The sequence below is a fragment of the Syngnathus typhle genome, linkage group LG14, assembly GCF_033458585.1.
Source record: "Syngnathus typhle isolate RoL2023-S1 ecotype Sweden linkage group LG14, RoL_Styp_1.0, whole genome shotgun sequence".
Taxonomy (NCBI): Eukaryota; Metazoa; Chordata; class Actinopteri; order Syngnathiformes; family Syngnathidae; genus Syngnathus; species Syngnathus typhle.
In genome coordinates this window covers 5,444,902-5,466,838 of record NC_083751.1, presented here as the reverse complement: position 1 = coordinate 5,466,838, position 21,937 = coordinate 5,444,902, and the positions used below count along the sequence as shown (strand labels likewise).

Genomic DNA, 21,937 nt, shown 5'->3' with positions numbered 1-21,937 from the left:
TGTCCATAGATTTTACACTTATCCAAAAGAATATGTGAGCAATGAGCAGACATACACACACGGTATTATTTCTTTTTAGAGTTAGCATAGCATTGTTAGCAAGCGATGAGCGTTAGAAACGTTTAGCACTGAGGCAGTATCATAAATATCTTCATAAAATATTGTTCATAAATAATGTTCAAGTGAGTCTTTATGGGAAATCTTTTATACATAGTTTAATGTATCCTAGCATTTTAGCACGCGATTAGCCTTAGCACATAGCAATTAGTGGAACTGTTTAAATAAAGTGCAAAAATACCTGTTAGGTGCGCCGTCTTCAAGATGATGTTACCCGGCGTTTTTAGAAAACTGTATAGTCTACCTTCTATTTAAAAAATGCGAAACTAGTTTGAAATTAAATGGTATGTTTAACAATGATGTTCTGTTCAACATAGCAAAGTTAGCAATTAAGATGCTAGCACTTAGCCATAAGACGAAATGTCCCTAATCATCTTCCGTACCTCCAAGAGGTCGAATAACTTATTGATTTTTATTAATCAATTATATATATATATTTTTTTTTAAATGACCTAAGACAGGAAAATTTCCTCCACCAGGGGTAGCCACAAACACAATTATGAGCGTCAAGTTTGAATTCCTGAGCCATTTATTTAATCACATTGTGCCATCAATTTGGGGGGGGAACCCCTTTTCACTACAACTACATGAATCATTTTAAAACTAAAGCCCACATTGACACTTTTCTGAATTATTACATTAACATGAAGCGTTCAGCACAAAAAAGATTAAACTACTGCACATACAATAACATTCACAATAACAAAATATTTTCCCATCAAACTCATCCATGAACAGAATATGATAAACATTAAAATAGTGTGCTTCTTCAAAAACTTTACAGACAATCTTACCTGTGTATTTAAATTAGTTCACAGCAGTACAGTCTTAAAAAGTAATAGTAGAGCAAAAAAATATTAACATTCACAAGAAGCCACAACCTGGCAAGTCACTAGAATTTAAAACAATGAGTAGCAAAGTCCAGTGTTTAACAGTCAAGTGCTTTCACATTTCACGGCATGTAAGCAACCTTAACAGGATCAAATAATATTTATTCAATATGCACGATTACTGTTACATTCCGCATCCAGTTTCTATTAGAGGTAGTCTTGATGATTAATGACAAACAATTGACCCTCCAACGTGGAAGGTACAATTTGGAGCCTAACCTCTATTTTGTGGAAAATTTGACATATTTTATCGCAACATTACATTTTTTCTGTAACTTGTTGTTTTTGGTGACGTCATTCTTCTGACCTAATTTGACTATCTCTCTTTTCAGTGCGTGTGACTTTGACCCTGCCGCCTTTCCCCGTCCTGCTTTGTTGGGCAGCGCGGCATTCTGCCCTCAAGATGCCAAAACAAAAAAGCGTATTTTTGTCTAGCAAAGAGCGGATTCACTAATATGAAAAATCCTTGGGTCCGAGTTCAGCGTCACATACTGTAGTTTTTGTTGTTGTCTGTGCTATTTCGCACTGCTAATTGGAAAGCTATGCAGCCTCAAAAATATTTCATGGAAAATGACATCTGCCCGGTATTACTGGACAAACCGCAGCTTTCACATTGTGGTCTCGCTGTTGTGATTACGCACAATGTCGTTGTCCTGGCAAATAAGCTGGTAAGTCTTCTCGTTTTCTTCGATGACGGAGTTGCGCACCTCTTCGTCCTGATTCTGCAATTCGTCACGAGAGAGGTGCTCTAAAATGCCCGCCCCGAGAGAGTCGCCCAGCACGTTGGTGGTGGTACGCAAACGGTCTCTGAGGGGTGACCACACACAACACGCAAATGTGTTACTTCAAATCAATATTTGATGGGGGCACCTCGTGGGTTGCCCTCGACAATGACATTTCAAGCAGAAAAACCCGACCAATCACCCATCAAGCTGACATTTAGCGGGCAACTCACAGGAACCAATCCACGGCGATGATGAGGGTTATATCCTCTGTGGGCAGTCCCACCGATGTCAATACAATCACCATGGTAACCAGGCCAGCCTGAGGGATGCCTGCTGCTCCGATGCTGGCAGCGGTTGCCGTGATACTGAATAGGCGACGGGCGGGGATGCGGGAGGAGGAGGAGGAAGAGAGACATGTTTGCTAAACGGTTAGTGCCATCTTGTTGGGGTTAGTAAGAGAAAATGACCTTGGAGTTTTGGCACCTGCGTATTCACTGATTTAAAAAATATATTTTGTGTTACCTGATTGTTAGAATCTGTCCAAAGTTCAGATCCATGTCATTGACTTGAGCGATAAAAATGGCCGCCACGGCTTCGTACAGAGCCGTGCCGTCCATGTTGATGGTGGCGCCCACGGGGAGAACAAAGCGGGTCACCCGTTTATCCACGTGGTTATTCTCCTCCAAGCAGCGAAAAGTGATGGGTAGAGTTGCAGAACTGTCAAATGGAAGGGATAAAGATGGCACCAAATTTTTAAACTTTATTTTATTTAACATATGATTTATTATGAAATCTGGATAAATCACCTGGAGGAGGTTCCCAGAGCTGTGATGAGCGCCTGCAGCAGGCCGCCGATGAAGCTGTAGGGGTTCTTCCTGGTCACCAGGAAGTAGAGCAGCGGCAGTACGAAGAGACCGTGGATGAGGAGCCCTACGATGACCGACACGGTGTACATCGCTAGCTGGCCGCCCATCTCTGCCAGATCCTTCATCTCCACAATCTTGCCCGCTATCAGGAAGAGGATACCCACCGGGGCGTACCTGCTCAATACACACAATTCAATCGTTGAGGAAAATGGAACCACAACTTGCCTATCAACGCTGCTTTAATTCTATTTCTTCTCCATTGAGTTGCTTTAAAGAGGTAAATAAAGTTCACTTTTGTGAATACCAATCAGTTAGACATCTTTAGCATATTTGTTTTGAGAATCAAAATCATGTTGGAACGGATTAATTGCATTTCCATTCATTTTACTGGGAAACATTACTTTGGATTGTTTCTATCTGATGACAGGATATGATTATGTGCACATTTCTTTCAATTTATTCTTATTAGTCCAAATATGTAGTAATTTTACAAGGTTGCCTCACTTCACATAATGTGTGGGTGTGTGTGCCTGCTGACCAGATGATGATGGCCACCAGTTTCATAATGGCTTCATTGAGGCAGTCAAAGAAGTCCCTAAGAGCTTGACCCTTCAGCTTCATGTTGCCGATGACCAGACCGAAGCACATAGAGAAGAAGACCAGACCAAGAGCGTTGACGCCATCAGAGGAGTCCGGCATGGGCACCGTCTCCTCCAAAGTCTCCTGAGAAGGGAGTCACTGCCATGATTACCCGCTAGGCACGTGAGACGAGAGGGTAGGGTCACAAACTCGCCTTTATGGTGTGAAGCACACTGCTGAGGTTCACGTTAGCGTCCGTCACGTTGATTGCAGTGTCAGTGAGGTTCAGTCTCACCGTCACGTTCCTTGTGTGTACAATCCTCTTGTATGTGGTTTTGTACTGCAACATGACAACCGAGCAATTTATTATTTTAAAATATTTTTTTTATTAAGTATTTTTTTATATTCAGTAGTTTTTTTAATATATATATTTAGTAGTTTTTTTTTTTTTTTTTAAAGTTCAAAAAGAGAACTCATCATTTCAAATGAATTTAAAAGTATTTTACCTGCTTGAAACAAGCTTCCACAAGATTAGGTGGAAACATATTCCTGTGAGGAAATGATAAGAAAACAATTTTGGGTGGGGTGATGCGTTTTGTCTCTAATGTAACACCGCAAACAAATTCTTCAGAAAAACACAAAAGATCTTAAAATATATTTTGATTAACCATCTTGCTTCATCAAAGATACTGGATTACCTGATGAGGTCCAGGAAAGCATCAGTAGCCTGGACCAGTTCCACATTGCCGCTTTTGGCTACGGGGCTGTCCCTGCTGCCTTTCCCGGGTTTGATGATGATCACGATGACGATGCCGATGAAGACGGCGATCAGGGTGGTCACCATGTAGTAGACCACGGCGCGGGCGCCCATTTTACCGGACGCTTTACTGTCCAAGGAGGACATTCCTACAACAGACTATGTTATTGCTGTCCGTCAAAACAAACTGTTTAAACTTGAACGTGTTCAAAATGCACCTGTGACCAGGCTGGACACGATGAGAGGCAGCACCAGCATCTTCAGCATCCTCATCAGCAGCTCCCCAGGAAAGGAGAAGTACTTGATCTCTCTCAGGGACAAGTCATGGGAGCGCAGGGAGAAGCCTAGGACGATGCCTGAAGAGAGCGGCGCGGCATATAAAAGAATACATGAGTCATCTTGAAGATTGTAAAAAGTTTTTAAACGTAGGAAATAAAAATTCGTCAGGGAGAAGAAAACTAAATAAGACACTCACCCACAGCCACGGCAACAATGGTGAATAAAACGAAAAGGTTCCTTTTGAGGAAAGCTTTGACGCCCTCCTTGCTGATGGAGCTTATTTTCTCCTTCATGATACTTGTTTTCCTCTCCATGGCCGCGCAAACTCGTCTCTTCAAGTCCGTCGGCTCGGGCACGGCGGCTTTTTCCGCGTCCTCGTTTAAGAAAAGACTAGCGCTGGTGGCTGGCGGCTTCTCGCTCATAATCAGTTCCAGAACTTGGTCCAGGAGGGAGGTCTCGTGTGAAACTGGACAAAGATGACATGATCAAGAAAATGTCAAATAAATGACATGTAGTGGATTTCAAAAGTCGACACACCCTCCTGCTAGGTTTTCGTAATATACAAAAAAAAAAGTACTTATGTTTACTCTGAACTGTGATAAAGTCATTGCACAACTGTGCACACCCTTTTATTACTGGGATGTGGCTGTGTTTAAAATTAACCAGTCACCTTCAAACTATCAAAATAATGTCAAGAAAAGCCTTCAAGAGAATTTGAAAATTACTTGGAGTTATTTCAAAGCACTTTAACAGGCGCCGGGTGTGAGCTAACTGTCATTTAACATTCTGAACATATCGGCATCCCGGTGAGCAGAGGGTGTGTACACTTATGCAACCACATTTTTTCAATTAGTTATACTTACTTCCTTTCCCATAAAGATTTTTTTTAATTCAATTGAGTTAGGGGATTTTTAGATTTTTTTTTAAGACAGAACTTTGAATTATTAAATGCCAGCCCTCCCCAAATATGCATTTTGACCAGTACGTGAAAATACTTTGGAACAAAAAGTTATCATAGGTATAAAATACAAACCTTAACATTTGTACTGTAACTAATACTGCATCATCCTCAGAAAATATGATGCAATGAAAGCTTATTTCTCTGACTTCATCACAGCAAACACTTTAATCAATGAAAAGTACTTTCAATAACATAAAAAAGGCTGTCAAATATAATATGAAAGATTTCCAAAGCCTTACCGTTTGGAGTTGCGTGGAGTAACACAACAGTGTGGTAAAGAGGCGCACATGGCGGTTGCTCTTATCTAAGTAGGTTACAACGTTTCCCGTCAATCGGCCTCAACAAACGAACATATGCGCCCAAGAAAAGGCGGAGTCCTTATCGTTTTTCCTTGGACTTTTTTTTTCCAGCCTCCTTTTATTTATCTTTGTTTATTACCCACAAAAATATTTGATGAGATATTATTAGCGCAATATTAGGTTTGGACCCTTCTGTATTTCCTGTTCCATATTATTAATGGCTTCTAATTTGTTTTTATAATGAGAGGGTAAATATTTCTCGCTAAATGACAGCACAATCACCAAAACATGATACAAATCTTTGAAATTCTGTACAACTGGAGGAAGCGCGTTCAGCATTTCACACCTCGAGATTTATTCATTTTGGACCGCCTTGTGAAAACGTACTAGGACAACAAGCTCCCGTCGAACAATTTGGCTTACAACAAATCGTCCATCTTCCAATTAGCTGGCTTACGTTCAAGGCAATTTCCCAATAAAAAAAAATGAATAAATAAAAACTCACTGCTCATGATTCAGCGTGTTGAAGCAGTCCCATCAAGACATCGATTAAGTGTGTGTGCGTGTGTGTGTACCATCCAGAGGTGAAGCATCCAGTGACGGTGTGTGCTCTGCTGTTCTGCCCTCACGAGCAGACAGACATAAAACATGCCTCTCACCTGTTCTGACCTTTTTATACCTCCACACACACAGACAGACAGACACACACACACACACAGACAGACAGACACACACACGCACACTGACCCCACACACACCAATTAGAGTCCAAGTTCAAGTCGGCCAATCACCCCTTGTACCTCTTATGTTCTGCTCTCTATTGGTCCTTGACATGGCCGCAAGTTCAATTAAGAGTAGAATTACAGAATTAAACTCCAACTCTGACATCCAAAAGATAAAAAAGTGAAAGCAGACATCAAGTGGACTAGCATAAAGACTCTTTAAAGGAATAGATGGTTGGACGGATATCCTCGGTTATTGTCAATGTGTCAGAAGTATGGATGGATGAATGGATGGATGGATGGATGGATGGATGGATGGATGGATGGACGGACGGACGGATGGATGGATGGATGGATGGATGGATGGATGGATGGATGGATGGATGGATGGATGGATGGATGGATGGATGGATGGATGGATGGATGGACGGATGGACGGACAGACAGATGGACGGATGCTGGATACCAATTGGATAGATAAGATAAAGGTACACTTGACTATACTCAAGCGACTGCCAGTCAATACGACTGAATGTGGATGCGGATGGGGGACAGACAGATAGAGACAGATGGATGGATGATGGAAAGATTAAGACAGTATAGATAGAGTAGATGGGTCGATAGATACCCTCTCGGTCGAAATCAAGCACTCATGCGTCCTTCCTCGAACAAGCTGCAAAGCAAAATTGCAAAACTTTCATTCCCGAAAGAAGCCATCATGTCACTTCTTGAGAAAAGTTCCACACACCTGAAAAGAAAGAAGCTCCTCTTTCTCGTCGGCGTGGGGGTGCCTTCTCTCTTCATGGAGGAGCTGATAATGAACTGCCGTCGCCCACGCATTCTACGTTAGCCCATCGCGTTCTGCGCCGGTCGGTGAAGCCTCCGGCAAGGAGCGGCGCCCGGGAGCTCTGCGTGGGAGGTGGAGAGGTTAAGGATCCTTCAGCGGGGAAGAAGAAAAATAAATAATGAAGACAAACCACCTGCTGCCCGCCCACGACACACACATGGGGGGAAAGGCACGACGCCTAGATGTGATCGTGACTTAAAACGTGCATGATGGCCACTTTTTGTCACGTATGAGATGGAATTCCCCCCCGAGTAGAAATGCCAGCAGCCTTTTTAATGTTTGTTAATTGGAAACACTCACATAGTTGTGGTGGTGCAGGAAAAGACTGCCTGTAGTCATCGCTATGACAACATGCATCTGCTCATGGATGTGTAACCCTTTGGCACCCGACCCGACTCCCTCGCGCCCACTCGGCAATCCATGTGCAACGTCGGCTTCGAAATCAACTGGTGGAAACGGCTTGGTTTTACTAGAATTGTACCAATCTGATCATGTGAATGGAAATTGGGGGCCGATCACATTTTCAGATGATCGTATTGGATGAAATGATCCGGTTTTTAAATTTTCATAATTAAATTGATTTGAACCAATGCTGTCATAAAAAGTGATAATGGCATACCTCTTTAATTATTATTTTTTTAAATTTAGATTTAATTTAATATTTTTTAATGTAATTTCATTTTAATTTAATTTCAATTTAGATCTTTCTGAACAAGACACTGTATTTTGGCAGATATAATTACAATTAAAGTATTTGAACTCATACAGATGCAAAAAAAAGCGATCGAGACATCGCTAGTACATTGCAAACTAAGCCTAAAAAAAATTAAAAAGTAAGAGAAGCAATTATGACGTATGTGCCACATACTGTATATACACACAAAAATGTATAGGTTCACCGACATAACCTTAACATTTTCTCAATAATAAATAATAAATGCATTAAAAATGAAGCCACATTATAAAGAAACTCCACTAAAAAGGCGTGAACGTGCTATCTTGCTGCACATTTATTGAGGTGATTTTTGAGGCACTCTCTAGTGTGAAACCAAAGTGATAAGAACAGATTGCATCGCCATGGCAACACAATTATCTCACCACATAACGTGGGAGGAACGCATCATGTATGATCCCCATTTAGATAGATGTAATTATTCACACGCCTGCAGGAGGCGACACTTTTCTTTTTGTGCTTTGGGTGCAACAATCCCATCAAGCTGTTTCCAAAAGCTTTCCACAAATAACAGAATCATCCAATGTCATATTTGGGGCCATGGTAACAAAATAACGCCAAATTCCAATTGACTTTGAACACACATCATGTCATGAAGTCACTGTGGCCACTTAAGGCGAGTCCATTAGTTACCTAGCAACAGCAAGAGTGCTCATGTTGTGTTATTAGTGACAACAAAGTCGGACATCGGGAGTCCGAGCCGTGTTTGTGCAGCCTCTTTATTGCTTCATCACATTGTGTAATAGTATTAGGATGCCCGGGCGAGTGGAATGGAGCGTGATTCCTTTCGACCCAAGACACACACACACACGCACACCCATTTTGCTCATTAATTATTTGTCAAAAGGAATGAGCAATGTCCTAGCTCGACCCAGTGCCATGAAATGACAGCGAGTGAAGGGTAAATACAGAACATGAGGCATCATATTGGGGCTCAAGAAAAAGAAAAAAAGTTATGAATTTATTCTTGCAAATTTTGACTTTGATATATTCTATACATTTTTAAGTTACACAGCCTCACATCATTATGTAAAACCACACAAAGCTAGTTTAAATCCACTCAAGAAAAAAGCCGACCAACTAAAAGAAAGCATTGAGCCATGTTTCATTCCTTGTGTTTTTTTTTTTTTTTTAATCCAAAACATCTGGATTAGTCCAACGAATTGCCAAACATTTGTGCTGTGAGATTTATAGAAAACTGAAAGCAGACAATGAAAATGGACATTCCAAAGCAATGCGTCCCAAGTGGTGAGAAGTCAGTCATCATTCCAGACCAAAAAAAAGGGATTTCATTATTCTGGGCATCAACGGGATTGACACCAAAATTATGGCAAGCACGTCAATTATGTAAAAATGTACACAGACTAGAGCTCAAAACATGTGAAAAAATGAGACAAATTGTCTTACAACAAAATATTGTGGAATATTGAATAGTGAGGTTTACAAAAATATTCCACAATAATCCATCCAGCCAGATTTGTGCTTGAGCATTTTGGTCGTGTATATAAATCCCTGCCAGTGTTTACCTTTTCAAATGATCACTCATACAACATTCCTAGAAAATCACAATGCTGTTGAGCTATTTTTAGAAAACTCCCTGGTGCATGCAAGCACAACATCGGTGACTCCTGGTCTTCAAAGAAAGCGAACATACAGGTTTTCAAAAACTCCACACAGGGTTTGAACCCAGCACCTCAGAAGTGTGAGCCAAAAAATGCTCTCCGCTACCCAAGGTTATTCAAAGTTGTGAAATATTCTTGGGAATGCAGGGTAATTGGCAGGAAACAAATTACAATTTAATAACTCCCAAGACTCATGTATGTATTACTAACAGTCCAAACTAATAGTTTTAAATTCCTTGCCTCAACTTCCCATGAGAAGTTTCTGGAAATTTACCAGGGAATCGACTTAATGAAAAGAATCAAACTACTACATGAGACTGTTTGTACCATTAAAAGTGTTTCATCGCCATGGTAACAAAAGCATTCCGCTCTCAAACATACTTTTCAACGCAGTTCTGGTTTTCGTTTGTTTTTTTAGGTGTTGCTTTCTAACCACACCCAGATTTTCACCGGCCATAATTGACAGTGACGAAATCCAACACAAGAAATATAACAAAAATTCAGTTCTGACCGACTGTAACCGCAGTCTAAATTGAGTTTATTATTATGGTTGTCATCTGCAGTGAAAAATTAGTGAGCACCCACATTACAAATGCCCACAACCAAAATAATAAAATGTATTAATTACAGTAAATGTCAGGTAAAAACTATTATTAACCTACTGGTTTCATTCAGAATCAAAATGGTGTCTTGTTTGTACCAAAAACATCTCTCCTCATCAATGCTACAAAGACACGCATGCATACGCAATGTTGATTTTTTTTTTTTTATGAGTGTGTGTGGAATAAAAAAATGTCTTCCTCTTGTCCAGTGACTTAATGGAATGAAGGGACTCAAAACAGTTAGCATGGAGAACAAGTCATTCGTGTAGTCGTTTTTGGTCTTGGGTGGTCGCGGGAAAACCTCAGTGCTACTTTCGGCCGTGTGGGCCAGTCATTGAATTTTTCACAGCGTCTTCCAGGGACTTCCTGGTGACCAGAAGCCGCACTACATCCTCTTTTTTCTTCGTTAGTCTTTTGCGGGCCTGGTCGTGAGTTACCATGGTCATGTCCCAGCCGTTTACCTGCAAACACAAAGTTGAGTTGCTTCAAGTCATGTACAAAGATGGAGGGGGAGCGTTCACACAGCGCCCTCTAGCGGAGGCTTCAAGCACCTGCATAATTTTGTCTCCCATCATTAGGCCGGCGGTGTCTGCTGGTCCGTTTGGTGTTATTCTGGTCACATAAATGCCCTGGAAAAAAAAACAAAAAACTGCTTGATTAATAAAGTGAGATTCTAAAGTAGAGCAAAAATCTTTAATCCATTTATTCAGCCACCATAAAAGCTTTTCAAGCGTACAGCACATTTTTAAAGTAATATTTTACCATACGAGTTAAACACTTAATATGGAGCCATACAATAAATAATAATTTAATGACAGCAATACAGCTCATGCTTCTCACTTTTTACGGTCACACAAGTGTACAAAGAAGTTGACAGCACTAACTGTAACTTTGATAGCATGTGACTTACTGCTTAGAATGAAAATCTCTTTACTTCACACTTCTGGTGAGTGATGTTCTTCCCATGCTCTGAGACTGCTCACTTCTTATAGACAAGCCAAATAAAACGGCAAAATGCTCAGCCGACGATCGCACGGAGGCCTCTGACGTGCGCCGAAAAAGATCTTGCGTGGTGCGATGTCTCAGATCGTGGAAACTTTTCTCATATTGACTAACATGAGGCTAATAGGAAAGTAGTAGCGGTTGTCTTGACTGAGAGGTGAAGTCTTATGTCAGGCTTGAGTTTAGCCTGGGTTGTTAGCGGTAGCTATGGGGAGTCTTTGCAAAAAAAAACATTTGATATTCACGCTCACATGGACAATTTAATTTAAAGTCTAATTTAAAGCTAACATGTATTGTCAAACCACAAGAAAGCGAACTACACTCAGATCCAAACTCAGAACTTCACTGAGACGTAGACATGATAACCACTCGTCCAACAAGATGCTTCGACAAATATTTCAAGGTAATAATAAAAGTTGTGTGCAATATGAAGCAACAGAACCTCGACTGTATTGTGACCGTTTTACATGCAAGATAACAAAGCTTGTGTCAACTTGGCGGCCATCTTATGACATAATCTTTGTAAGTCACCTGAGGCCTTCGGGTATGTGCTCAGGCATGTTGGTGATCACGTCTCCCCACGCTATATTTGTTTCAACAGGTGGGACAACTCAACGATAAGCTGTTAACAACTTTAAGGAGAACTTTTTCTTCCATCTAACGAGATGATAATCCTCCATCATGGTTCTTTGACACCAAGGTGCCACAGCACACGATTGGGGATTGCAGTTCCAGGCAGTTAATAATTTAATTCCCTTCACTTTAGGAACACTAAAGCGCACTTACTTTGTCACTTTTGTCCTCCGAGAAGGGGTTCTGCCCCGGATCCTGGTCGATCCCCCCTCCAATGCTGAAACCCAGGATGAGATTTTCTCCCTGTCGCAACTTCTGGATCTCAATCCTTTGCTGTTTTGCAGAAGAACAGAACCGAAATTATGAGGTGGTTTCAAACGACAGGTGCTCAAGTATACGACAGCACAAATGATGGATCGGGGAGGCGGGATCCCCTTTTCGGAATAGAACCAGCGTGTGTGTCAGTGGTAGTGATGGTGAAAAACAGCTGCCAGATAGATGACTGGCGTCTCTCATCAACACAAAGACTTCTTGTGTGTGGCCGCAGGGGAAGCCGACATTCCGTCAGCAGCGCAGCTGATACAATGAAAGAAGCCTGGAGTGCTGCCTGGAAGTCATTCACTCAATGAGGTGTCGCGAGTCACTTTCAAGACCCTCAAATAATAAGTCAGCCAAAAAGAGAAACCATTTTAGATCAGTTGTTTTTATTAAATATATATTTCATAGGTTTTAGTTTGCTTATTTTAATAAGGCATATTTTGTGCATCATTATTTTGCGCTTGTGTCTGTTAACTTTGTTTACACTTAGCCATAAAATAACTTTGCATCACCATTGAGCATAATGACGTCACTGACGGGTCAATTTAAAAAATTGTAATTTAGAGGATCAATAAATAAATTTGGAGAATGGAAGGAATAGATAAATCAGTGGAATTAAGAGTGCATAAAATGCTATTTATCTAGCGAGACATACATTTGTCAGTTGTACAACGATTTCATTGGCATGGACAAGGTTCAAACGATGTACGTGTGAAGGGAAGTGATTTTACGAGCAGACATAAACGAGATAATTCCAACAGCAAGTGAAGGCATCGCACTTCAACGGAAGCTTAAAAACACGTCATCGACGGTGACGCCCATCAGTCTATCAACAACCATTTGAGAAATATAAAGCTAAATTTCCACATTTTAAATACTTCAATGAATAATTCATTTGTTATTGCATTAAATTAAATCACTATACCAACGTTTTGCGTGAGCTCCTGCCTTGATGCTTTCAAGTGCCCAACAGACATGTCACCTGCCGCTAGCTAGAGGGTAATTCTGCTAAAAATGTGTGAAGAAATACGAAGTTGTTGATTCTTATATGCGTCAACTACCAGCGATGGACAATTAAATATTTACTCCTATTGAGCTCCACGAAAGAATGCGAACAATGGAGTTACGTTGAGCGTCCCACTAGTCCCACTCCCAAACTTCAACTCACCACAACAGCAGTCAGCGGCTGTCCGGGGATAAAAGACATTCTGTCACTGGTAGGACCTTGAAAAATAGCAACTACAACAACAACTCAAACGTAAAGTTGTATAGGGAGAGAAATAAATTCAAAGTGGGTCAACTTCCTTGATCGCTACTACATGAGTTACAGCAGGGATGATCCCTTGCTGGTGATAAAAATGGGCGCGGCCTTAAAAAAAAAAGAAAATCTAACTAGCCCGGTGCATTATGGGTAATGTAGTTGTGATAGCCTATCCAATATGATCTTGAACATTACTTAAATTTTATTGAAGGTACGATTTATTTATCTAAATAAATTTATTTATCAGGACTCTAGCTTCCACTTACATGGCAGGATGTCATCTACCTTCTGTCCAGTCATCTTGGAGCTCCAGAAAAGTAGTTCTCAAATTTTGTACACCAAATAACACCTAAAAATATACTCAAGTCATCAAGTACCCTAACTGTGATCAATATTAATCTTCAGTTAATCATCAAAAAAAACACCATTTTAATGAAAAACGTACATTTCATATCATTGTGGGTCAGTGTAACATGCATAAGTGTAAATGACACTTATATTGAAGGTGGGAAAAAAATCAAAATCATGTTTATTCACATCATAAACACTTTAAATAAAATAGTTCAAATGTTTAACAATGGAAAGTTCTTAAAGATTAAATGCAAATACTGTACAAAAGCAGTGATTATTTCCCACACCACTAGAGGAAGCACACATATGATATTCATAATACACTGAGAATTGCTGGTATGGAAAATGGATGCATAGATGGATTGTGCATTCACATTAGTAGGGTTCTTGCTGAGAAACAATCCCATTGCTGCGTTTTCTCCTTCACGCTTCTTTTGCTTGGTAACCAGGAGCAAAAGGAGGAGGTGGCGAATACTCCTGCGGTAGGCTCTCGCCTTCGTCGTTGTAAGCGGAGAGCGCGGCGTCGAACAACTGCTCCCAGCTCATGTCTTGCAGCTCCTCAGTCTTAAAAGATGGATTCCTCGTTGGGATCGTCTCATCCCGGTGTTCAACGGTGGGAGCGGGGGCCTTCTCTGTGTTGGGAGGTGTGGGCAAATTCTCTGAAGGAGTCTTGAGAGGTTTGTTGTCAGTGATATATCGCTTCCTGGTCTTTGGGATGGGCTTTAGATTAGGGAGTGAAAAAGGACAAATTTAATTATTTGAAGAATAACAGAACGGCAATTTATCGTCAAATGATTCTTACCATGATTGGTTGTGTTTGGCTGAGATTATCAGCGTTCTTTTGATCATCTTGATGTCCTTTTGATACTTTGAGACTCTTGGTGGACTGCACAGGATTGTTCCCGCTGTGTTTGTTCTCTGAATTTGGGATCTGGGTTAAAACAGGTATGGATGAACATGCAGTATTGGCAAAAGAAAAGCTTTAGGTCGAAAAGGACAAATATCATCGAAGCCAAATAGAACATTGGAAGTCACCTGTGCACAAGAGAAAGTCAGCAATTCGTTGTGGGCCGCGATGGGGACCTTTCGGTGAAAGTCCACTAGGTGATGCAAACTGGGGTGGGCCCGTTTCTCACCCACAATGGCGCAAGTGCCATCCTGCTTGGCTTCAATCATGAAATGTCTGAAGCAGCCCTCAGCACTGAGGTGGGGAAAATAAAAACACAAAAGGGTGAGACTGAACTACAAAAACAAACTCGTGCAATGAGCAATATATATTTGGTTTTTTTTAAACATTTTTTTTTCTTGGGATAACTCACCGATATGAGAGCGCGTAGCCAACTCGGCTCTCGCTGATTCTGATGAGGAAGGAGCCTGGAGGCTTGGGTGTCAGAAGTTCTTCCGCAGCCCTGCACACAAAAACGAGATTTTTTTAGGATTAAATTTGATCTTTGTCAGAGGTTTTAAAAACTAAACAGGGGTCCTGACCTGCCTTGTCATTGTAACATTAAAAGTTTTTCTCAGAAGATTTCAAGTTCTTAATTCCCACGGCATGTAGCAGTGCACATAATAGTTTGCTACGTTCAATTGATAAATTCAAAACAGGCCAAGTAGTTTTTTTTATCGAGAATTTAAAAGAACAAGATGTGACAAATTCTCATTTTGTTTGGAATTTCAAAATAAAAATGTATGATACTAAGCATTTTAACACTTTTTATACATGTTTTTGTCAAAATTATGTTATTCAACATTTTAAATTTTGTTTCTCAATTTTTTTTTAATGTATGCCAGGCTGTTGATTTATTATTAGACTACGCAACAGCCCAATAAAAAAAACGTCGAGTCCTTTAATATTTATTCTGTAAGTTAATATTTGGATATTACTTGTTGTTATGGATATTATAAGAGCTCTAATATATACCTTAATTTCTTAATTGTGTTATATTCTAAACATTCTTCATATTTTTTACTTTTAAAATGTTTTACAATGGTAAATTGTTTTTTCCTCATATCTATTTTAAGAGTGACCTAGCCTTAGATGTAAGCAATCTGGCCATTCCAGTTTCTGTTTCTGTGCGGTGACTTACTTCCTGCTAATTCTCCAGTAGAACCATTCTGGGACAACTCCATTTTGGATCCAAGTAGATTGGGAAGCCACAAACCAGGTATTATTCTGAGGTTGGGGCGACGGACTCAACGCGGTCATTATAGAAAAAGCTCAAACTTGATGCGTCTGTGGAGAAATCGGAGAGAAATTAACAATCTTTACTTGTGGACATGACGACTGACAAAAATTATTTTCACAACTTAAATCCACAATTGTACTGTCCAGTAACACAAAATATAACAACATACTACACGAGAGGTATTAAAACCATACAGACCACATTATAATTCAATTTATTTTCATTTCATGAATTACACGCAAAATTTAATGAGATAAATTTGAGATATTTAGACACCTGTCCTGGAATCAGAAAGCAACTTACCTTCACAGGTAAACCCTTTGTCTGGGAAATGTCAGATGAGCTGCGAGCACCTGAACAAACCTGTCCTGGGGTGGGCGGGGCCCAAATGCATCATGTGGAAAAACACGGTCATATCAAGATCGTCACGGTTGTTTGACGAGGAGAAAAACTGTCTGTCAGTTTTGTCAACAATATAGGGATAGTGTGAAAATATATGACAGGTGTCATTTTACTGTTTGTGGCCTACCACAGATATCAAATAAAGTGTGGATTTTATGTTTCTTCTTGTTTCATAATAGCCGACACGTTTACAACCTAGATTATTCAACCCTTCTCCCCCTGTTAAATTGTATGAATTTATTTTAGCTGTCACTTCTCTTATTTTTGTCGCATTTTCTTGGTTGCACAGCTTCTAGTGTGGATATTATTTTGTTGTTGTTCCAGTGATGAGCCATATTAGTAATCAGACTTTTCAAAATATATATTTTTTTCCAATTTAAACGAGTCAACATTTGCATGCTGTTACACTTTTTTTTTGTCCTTTTGGTGGCTTCTATGATTATGACTTTTGTGTCCAAAAATCACGATGAAAGGTCAAGGTTTTCTGGGTGTTGTAATTTAGTCTTAGTAAGAATTGTATACTTGAAAAGTGGGTGTATTTGCAGGTGACGTGACTGATTACATGTAATTTTGGCGTGCCAGGAGAACTTGTTTCGATGCTTTATGCTGCTGGTCATGCTAACTAACACTGTTGTGAAATGTCCCTATTATTATTGTCTCAATTGAAAGCCCAAATGTACGTGCAGGGAATGTTTTTCCCGCAGAATGGTTTCTGTTGGGAGTATTTTTAACATAGTGGCACCAGCCAAATTTGGATCAAAAAAATTAAAATACCTGGTGTGAGAGATGTAACCGCACTGAAAACTAAATTGGTTATCAAAGGACTGAAGGAACCTGTTCATCTCAAAAGACCTGTTAGGAGAGGACGGGAAGAAATGCTTCAAATGATAACTGCAGTCAAATTTGAAAATATTAAGTGACTTATAAAACACAAAATATTTGAATATTATACTGTCACAAAGTGTAGAATAAACAGTAGCTTAATTGGTTTTCCATAAATTTAATATATGTAAAGATTATCAAGATGTGATATCACTGATAATAAATGTATAAACTTGCACTAAGTACAAATATTCTACTGTAGCCTGATTAAACTAAATGTATTACTTGGCATATACAAACACAAGTATGTTTATCTTCAAGTTTCATTTTCTTTCAATCCATCCTCAGTGCTGCTTTGCTGTTATTTGTACTCGTATGTTAATTTGCAAAAATTACTGCCATGACAATTCATGTTCTTGTTGAGAGACAAAGTGAGGTTCGGATCAAAGGCCTTGTCATTATTTTCCCATAAGAACACACCTCGGAAATGATTACGGTAGCAAACTACTCAATGATTTGGGTGGAGGCATTCATTTCAAGTGACGAACATGCCAACATGTAAAACAAAGGCGAGCATGATGCGACGGGCGCGCCGAGAGTTCCAAATTGCAACGGAAACACGCTGAACGTTTTCAATCCCATCTTTTAATAAATCATCCAAAGTACACTTTATCTACAGAAGATGTGTAGACCAATCAGATTTATGAAACTACAGTACAATCGTAGATCTTATTTACAATTTCTGAATTATGTCAGGACATCCTCACACAATGAAATGTAAATTCAGGTTGGGGAAAGATTTTTTTTTTTTTTAACTGCCCAAATTGAATCTTTTTTTTTTTTTTTATAATCACGCAAACTTGAGATTTAAATCCACAGGTAGAGAATCAGAGAGGTCATTTTGAATCAACTATTTGATATTTTCACATACGATATGAATTTGGAGTGACAGCAAGACAATAAAATAGCAAATATACTCTGCACATTTCTCAAATAAAGCTCTTTTGAGGTTCGTATGCAACCCGGAATGCATAGATCAGATGGCTGTGCTAAGACATAACAGGCGCAGGACTAAATCAAATGTCCACATAGCTGGAAACATTTGAAATTCACTAACAGGGAAAAGCGCACGCGCGCCTTCACACATTGGCCATCTTCATTTTTTCCTAAAACGCATTTCAGTGCTCGGGTGTGCTTGTGCATGAATAGGTTCGCTTTCAGCTAAGACTTGCAACAAATACAGTCAACAAACGTGAAGAAACAACAGATCCAATAATGATATTTTTGTCTTTTGTACATAAGAACAGAGAAGGAGGGGAAAAGTGCATGATGAATAAGAACATAAAAGGGCACTTTGTCATTTTGGTGCTCTGTTCTGTTTTTTTTTTTGTTTTGTTTTTGTTTTTTCTCCGCTCCATAAATACTGCTACAGCTCAGCCCCCATCCAAGGCCCTCAAAACAGTCGTGTACGTGATTCCCCACTGGAAACTAGACACTGGAAGAAGTAGAAATGCATAAAAAAACGATTTTAAATTGTTGCGTCTTTGTGCTGCTATAACACGGTTTCCTTTGGGGGGGGGGGGGGGGGTGACTGCATACATCGGAGCGTCAGCCATCTTTTGTGCCTTGAATATAAACATTGTCAGTGAGTCAAACCCGACTGGCCTCAAATGACAACACACTGCGCACCCAAGTGTTCACAAAAAGAAAGGTCTCAGCTTGGTGGGGGTAAATATAAGGCCCAGTGTTTACGTGACGAGTAATGTTTCATAAGGTGATGGTGGTGTGGTGGGAGCTAATCGTGGAACCTTGACTTTAACGGCTAATTGGATCTAAAGGTGAAGTTGTGAACAGAGACGCAGCATTTACATGGTGCCGTCTCTGAATGTGGGGAATGAAGAATGCCCAGTCGGCTTTCAAAACAGCAAAAATCATTTCAATATAAAAAAAAAAAAAGGGGGCAATTAGTTGGCCCGGGTGGGGATATTCAAAAAAAGCTTAAAAAATGGTGGCGGTGATGGGGGGTGTTATTTAAAAGTCAATAAAATCTATGGAGGTAGCACTGGTACAAGACATATTGGCGTCAGCACGCATGTAACAGGCCACCGTTGTTCAATTCACAGGAGTCACGGGAAGACTGGTTGCTATAAAGCCACGCTGGGTGGTGAAGACAGCCGAGCGGAAAAAAAAAAGGAAGACGGGTTACGAGTACGTTTGAAAGGAGAGATCCGACTCTGTCCAGTTCTGTCCAGCGAAGGGGAAGGACAAAAGTTAAGGCGATCGATGGTGGATGCCGACGAAGGTTCACAGCAGCAAGCAGCGGAAGAAGTTGCTCTTCTTGGGCTGCTCTGTGATCTTCACTCCTTGGTTGCTGCCTTGGGGGTTGTTGCCCTCCTGAAAAACATCACCAACAAGGAAGGCTCAGCAAATTGTCCGATTCTAATTATCAATGCTACGATGAGGCTGACGTCTGCTCACCAGCTTCTTGTCCATTTTTGCTTTGATATCTCGGGCGAGGGATAAGAAGGCCTGCACATGAACGTTGAGATGTTATTCAAAGCACCGGGCTGGGGTTAACGTTAGCAATTGTGAAGCGTGAACGTACGTTCTCCACGTTGATGTTGGCCTTTGCGCTGGTCTCCATGAACTTGATGCCGTATTCCAAAGCCAGCTACAAAGAAATACAGGAAGATAAAATCGGATTTCATGAGACTTTTTGACACACATCTTCAAATTTGCTGGAAATTCAACTATTCATAGTTTTTGTGCTCAGGTCAAGCAATAAAAGCACATTATTATTATTATAGTAATTTATTGAGAGGCACAGGCATGCATCTTTGTCATCAACACAACACAAACCTTCTCTCCCTTTTCTTTCGACACCTGTCGCTTGTCATTGACGTCACATTTGTTGCCGAGGACCATTCTCTCGACGTCTGCAGAGGCATGCTGGTGACACAGGTGAATTTTGTATTTTAAAAAAATAAATAAAACATACAGATATGGGAGTCTTCAGTTTATGTTGCATGTAAATAATGTGGGATATAAAAATTTATGTCCCTAACATTTACCTCCTCTATGTTTCGTATCCAGTTCTTAATGTTGTCAAAGGACTTCTCGTTGGTGATGTCGTATACTAGCATGATGCCCTGCACCATTCATACAAGATCAAATGTAAGTAAACAACAAAGACATTCGGTACAAACGGAGGAAGATTAAGAGTAGTTTTCAGCAGCACCTAAAAAAAAACGGTTAAAAAAAATGCTCATCAATACGTGTTACGATGAGGTTATCGACAACTTTCTTCATATCAGTGTCGACTTGAATAAAAATTAATGATGAGCATCCTACCATGGCTCCTCTGTAATAGGCTGTTGTGATGGTCCTGAATCTCTCCTGGCCTGCTGTATCCCTGCATGGGAACAATTATAAGAAATTCATTCTTTCACTGTGGACATGATCAAAAATTAAATTATTACAGATTATACGTTTTGACAACTGAGAAAGGCGCACCTGTACGTGCATTATCAGTGGCTATGTTAATACGTGAGCAATGAAAAGTTAAAGCGTAACACACCACGAAAGAATGAAAAGAAATGACACTCCGGATGCTGAATGGCTGAGCTTGCACTCTCAGCATGTGATTGACATTGTGTGACAGATCTTACCATATCTGTAGCTTGATCTTCTTCCCGTCTAGTTCTATTGTTCTGATCTTGAAGTCAATACCTAAAAAAATGTACAGTTTGATCACGAAGAGGTCAGATAAGTGTAAATATAGCGAATTCTATGAATGGTTTACGTAGAACTTCCGCTCTGTATGGTTTCGCACTCAGATGGGAGTGAGAAAAATGATACAGCTATCTGAGCTAGCTGTTAGCTTTAGCCATTCGGCAGGAAATTGTTTTGTGGAAAATACTTAATGTCACGTTGGTTGGAGAGAGCAATGCGCAAACATTACGTTAAAGGAGCTTTTTAAGTTCGAGTTCACGTTGAGGGGGAGAAAAAGTCCCTTGAGCGAGCTGCTTCCTGGCTTCAAAAAGTTAGCAGCAAATTAGCATTGACGGGATGGGCAGCTCCTCGGACCACTTTGTCGGCCACATTCACAGTTGGACACGTACTCACCTATGGTGGAGATGAACGTCGAGTTGAAGGCGTCCTCTGAGAACCTAAACAGTACGCACGTCTTCCCCACCCCGGAGTCGCCGATTAAAAGTAGTTTGAACAAGTAGTCGTAAGTCTTCGCCATGTTATTAACTAGAGCTTTACCGCTGCGGATATCCCGCCTCTTCTGACGTCATCAGATGTTTGCAGCCTGCCTATTGGTCCGATCAACTGTCTGTTATTGGTGCCCTCGTGGCTCCGGAAATCCGGGTTGGGTGTGTTGCTTTTACGTCAACGCTTGCCCTAAATTGCAGAGGTGGGAAGTAACAAAGTACAAATATGATTTTAGGCATCTCACTACATTTAAAAATGACTACTTTTTACTCTTCATGTTGTCAATATAGCCTCGTTACTTTATCTCAAGTGCTGCAGAATAAAGTACAAATACTTAGTTACTTTAATTTTTCCCTACATTACTTCTTTTTTTTTTTTACTTTTACTCCCAGCATTTTCAACCACACACTTTTTACTCTGTCAAAATAGACTCGTTTATTATTAGTTTTACAGTGTTGGGAAGTAACCAAGTCATTTTTTGGTCTGTACTCAAATAGAATTTTCAAGTATCAGTACTTTACTTGAATATTAGGTTTTGGGTGGCTTTTTACTTTTCCATCATATCTGCTGTTCTTGCTTGCTATTTTTTTCCAACCTCTGCAAATTTTGAATAAATCAATAACAGGAAATATTAATGATCAAGCAAGAGATTTTGAGAAGCAAGATATTCCCCATACGTGGCCTTATTTAAGAGGATTGCTTATTGACTAGAAGAATGATTTTTGGTGCAAATGTTGCCTACCACTGTGGCTCATGTAATAAACGACAAAAGTACTGTAAGGTAAAGATGAAGTTTCATGGACCA

The 21,937-nt window shown here is 40.1% G+C and overlaps 4 protein-coding genes across 5 annotated transcripts; all 4 read right to left on the bottom strand.

Moving 5' to 3' along the window:
• Positions 1-628: 628 nt before the first annotated feature.
• slc1a6 (solute carrier family 1 member 6) lies at positions 629-6,927 on the bottom strand. 2 transcript variants are annotated; one of them, XM_061298200.1, is made up of 11 exons: positions 6,891-6,927; positions 4,410-4,679; positions 4,153-4,290; positions 3,876-4,083; positions 3,684-3,726; positions 3,392-3,517; positions 3,137-3,321; positions 2,539-2,772; positions 2,255-2,449; positions 1,963-2,097; positions 629-1,814 (listed from the first exon to the last, which is right to left on the bottom strand). In XM_061298200.1, exons 1-11 carry the CDS (start codon positions 6,913-6,915, stop codon positions 1,616-1,618), a joined length of 1,758 nt encoding a protein of 585 aa, XP_061154184.1. In that variant the 5' UTR covers positions 6,916-6,927; the 3' UTR covers positions 629-1,615. The 2 variants fall into 2 exon arrangements, with proteins under 2 accessions (XP_061154184.1, XP_061154183.1); XM_061298199.1 differs by lacking the exon at positions 6,891-6,927 and adding an exon at positions 5,414-6,774.
• Positions 6,928-9,896: 2,969 nt separating this feature from the next.
• tax1bp3 (Tax1 (human T-cell leukemia virus type I) binding protein 3) lies at positions 9,897-13,270 on the bottom strand. Its single transcript, XM_061297470.1, has 4 exons — positions 13,061-13,270; positions 11,788-11,907; positions 10,551-10,628; positions 9,897-10,460 (listed from the first exon to the last, which is right to left on the bottom strand). Exons 1-4 carry the CDS (start codon positions 13,097-13,099, stop codon positions 10,308-10,310), a joined length of 390 nt encoding a protein of 129 aa, XP_061153454.1. The 5' UTR covers positions 13,100-13,270; the 3' UTR covers positions 9,897-10,307.
• A 288-nt stretch (positions 13,271-13,558) lies between these two features.
• hsh2d (hematopoietic SH2 domain containing) lies at positions 13,559-16,130 on the bottom strand. The gene is made up of 6 exons (XM_061297469.1): positions 15,994-16,130; positions 15,592-15,737; positions 14,824-14,913; positions 14,540-14,705; positions 14,307-14,435; positions 13,559-14,224 (listed from the first exon to the last, which is right to left on the bottom strand). The coding sequence occupies exons 2-6, from the start codon at positions 15,708-15,710 to the stop codon at positions 13,928-13,930; spliced, it is 801 nt and encodes a 266-aa protein (XP_061153453.1). The 5' UTR covers positions 15,711-15,737; positions 15,994-16,130; the 3' UTR covers positions 13,559-13,927.
• A 1,407-nt stretch (positions 16,131-17,537) lies between these two features.
• Positions 17,538-21,223, bottom strand: LOC133166636 (ras-related protein Rab-8A). Its single transcript, XM_061296705.1, has 8 exons — positions 21,040-21,223; positions 20,583-20,643; positions 20,266-20,326; positions 19,986-20,063; positions 19,774-19,863; positions 19,520-19,585; positions 19,393-19,443; positions 17,538-19,308 (listed from the first exon to the last, which is right to left on the bottom strand). Exons 1-8 carry the CDS (start codon positions 21,161-21,163, stop codon positions 19,219-19,221), a joined length of 621 nt encoding a protein of 206 aa, XP_061152689.1. The 5' UTR covers positions 21,164-21,223; the 3' UTR covers positions 17,538-19,218.
• Positions 21,224-21,937: the final 714 nt, after the last annotated feature.

Coding starts and splice junctions, on each gene's coding strand:
- slc1a6 (XM_061298200.1), bottom strand. CDS start 6,915: ATGATGGCTTCTTTCGGGAATGAAA. Junction 3,322..3,391: donor GTGTGCTTCACACCATAAAG/GCGAGTTTGTGA, acceptor CTCCCTTCTCAG/GAGACTTTGGAGGAGACGGT. Junction 2,773..3,136: donor CTGGTGGCCATCATCATCTG/GTCAGCAGGCAC, acceptor TGTATTGAGCAG/GTACGCCCCGGTGGGTATCC.
- tax1bp3 (XM_061297470.1), bottom strand. CDS start 13,099: ATGTCTTTTATCCCCGGACAGCCGCTGACTGCTGTTGTG. Junction 10,629..11,787: donor CGGAGGACAAAAGTGACAAA/GTAAGTGCGCTT, acceptor TTTTTTTTCCAG/GGCATTTATGTGACCAGAAT. Junction 10,461..10,550: donor TGGGAGACAAAATTATGCAG/GTGCTTGAAGCC, acceptor TTGTGTTTGCAG/GTAAACGGCTGGGACATGAC.
- hsh2d (XM_061297469.1), bottom strand. CDS start 15,710: ATGACCGCGTTGAGTCCGTCGCCCCAACCTCAGAATAATACCTGGTTT. Junction 14,706..14,823: donor GGCTACGCGCTCTCATATCG/GTGAGTTATCCC, acceptor TCCCCACCTCAG/TGCTGAGGGCTGCTTCAGAC. Junction 14,436..14,539: donor TGACTTTCTCTTGTGCACAG/GTGACTTCCAAT, acceptor GTTTTAACCCAG/ATCCCAAATTCAGAGAACAA.
- LOC133166636 (XM_061296705.1), bottom strand. CDS start 21,163: ATGGCGAAGACTTACGACTACTTGTTCAAACTACTTTTAATCGGCGAC. Junction 20,327..20,582: donor AAGATCAAGCTACAGATATG/GTAAGATCTGTC, acceptor GTTCCCATGCAG/GGATACAGCAGGCCAGGAGA. Junction 19,309..19,392: donor CAAAAATGGACAAGAAGCTG/GTGAGCAGACGT, acceptor GATGTTTTTCAG/GAGGGCAACAACCCCCAAGG.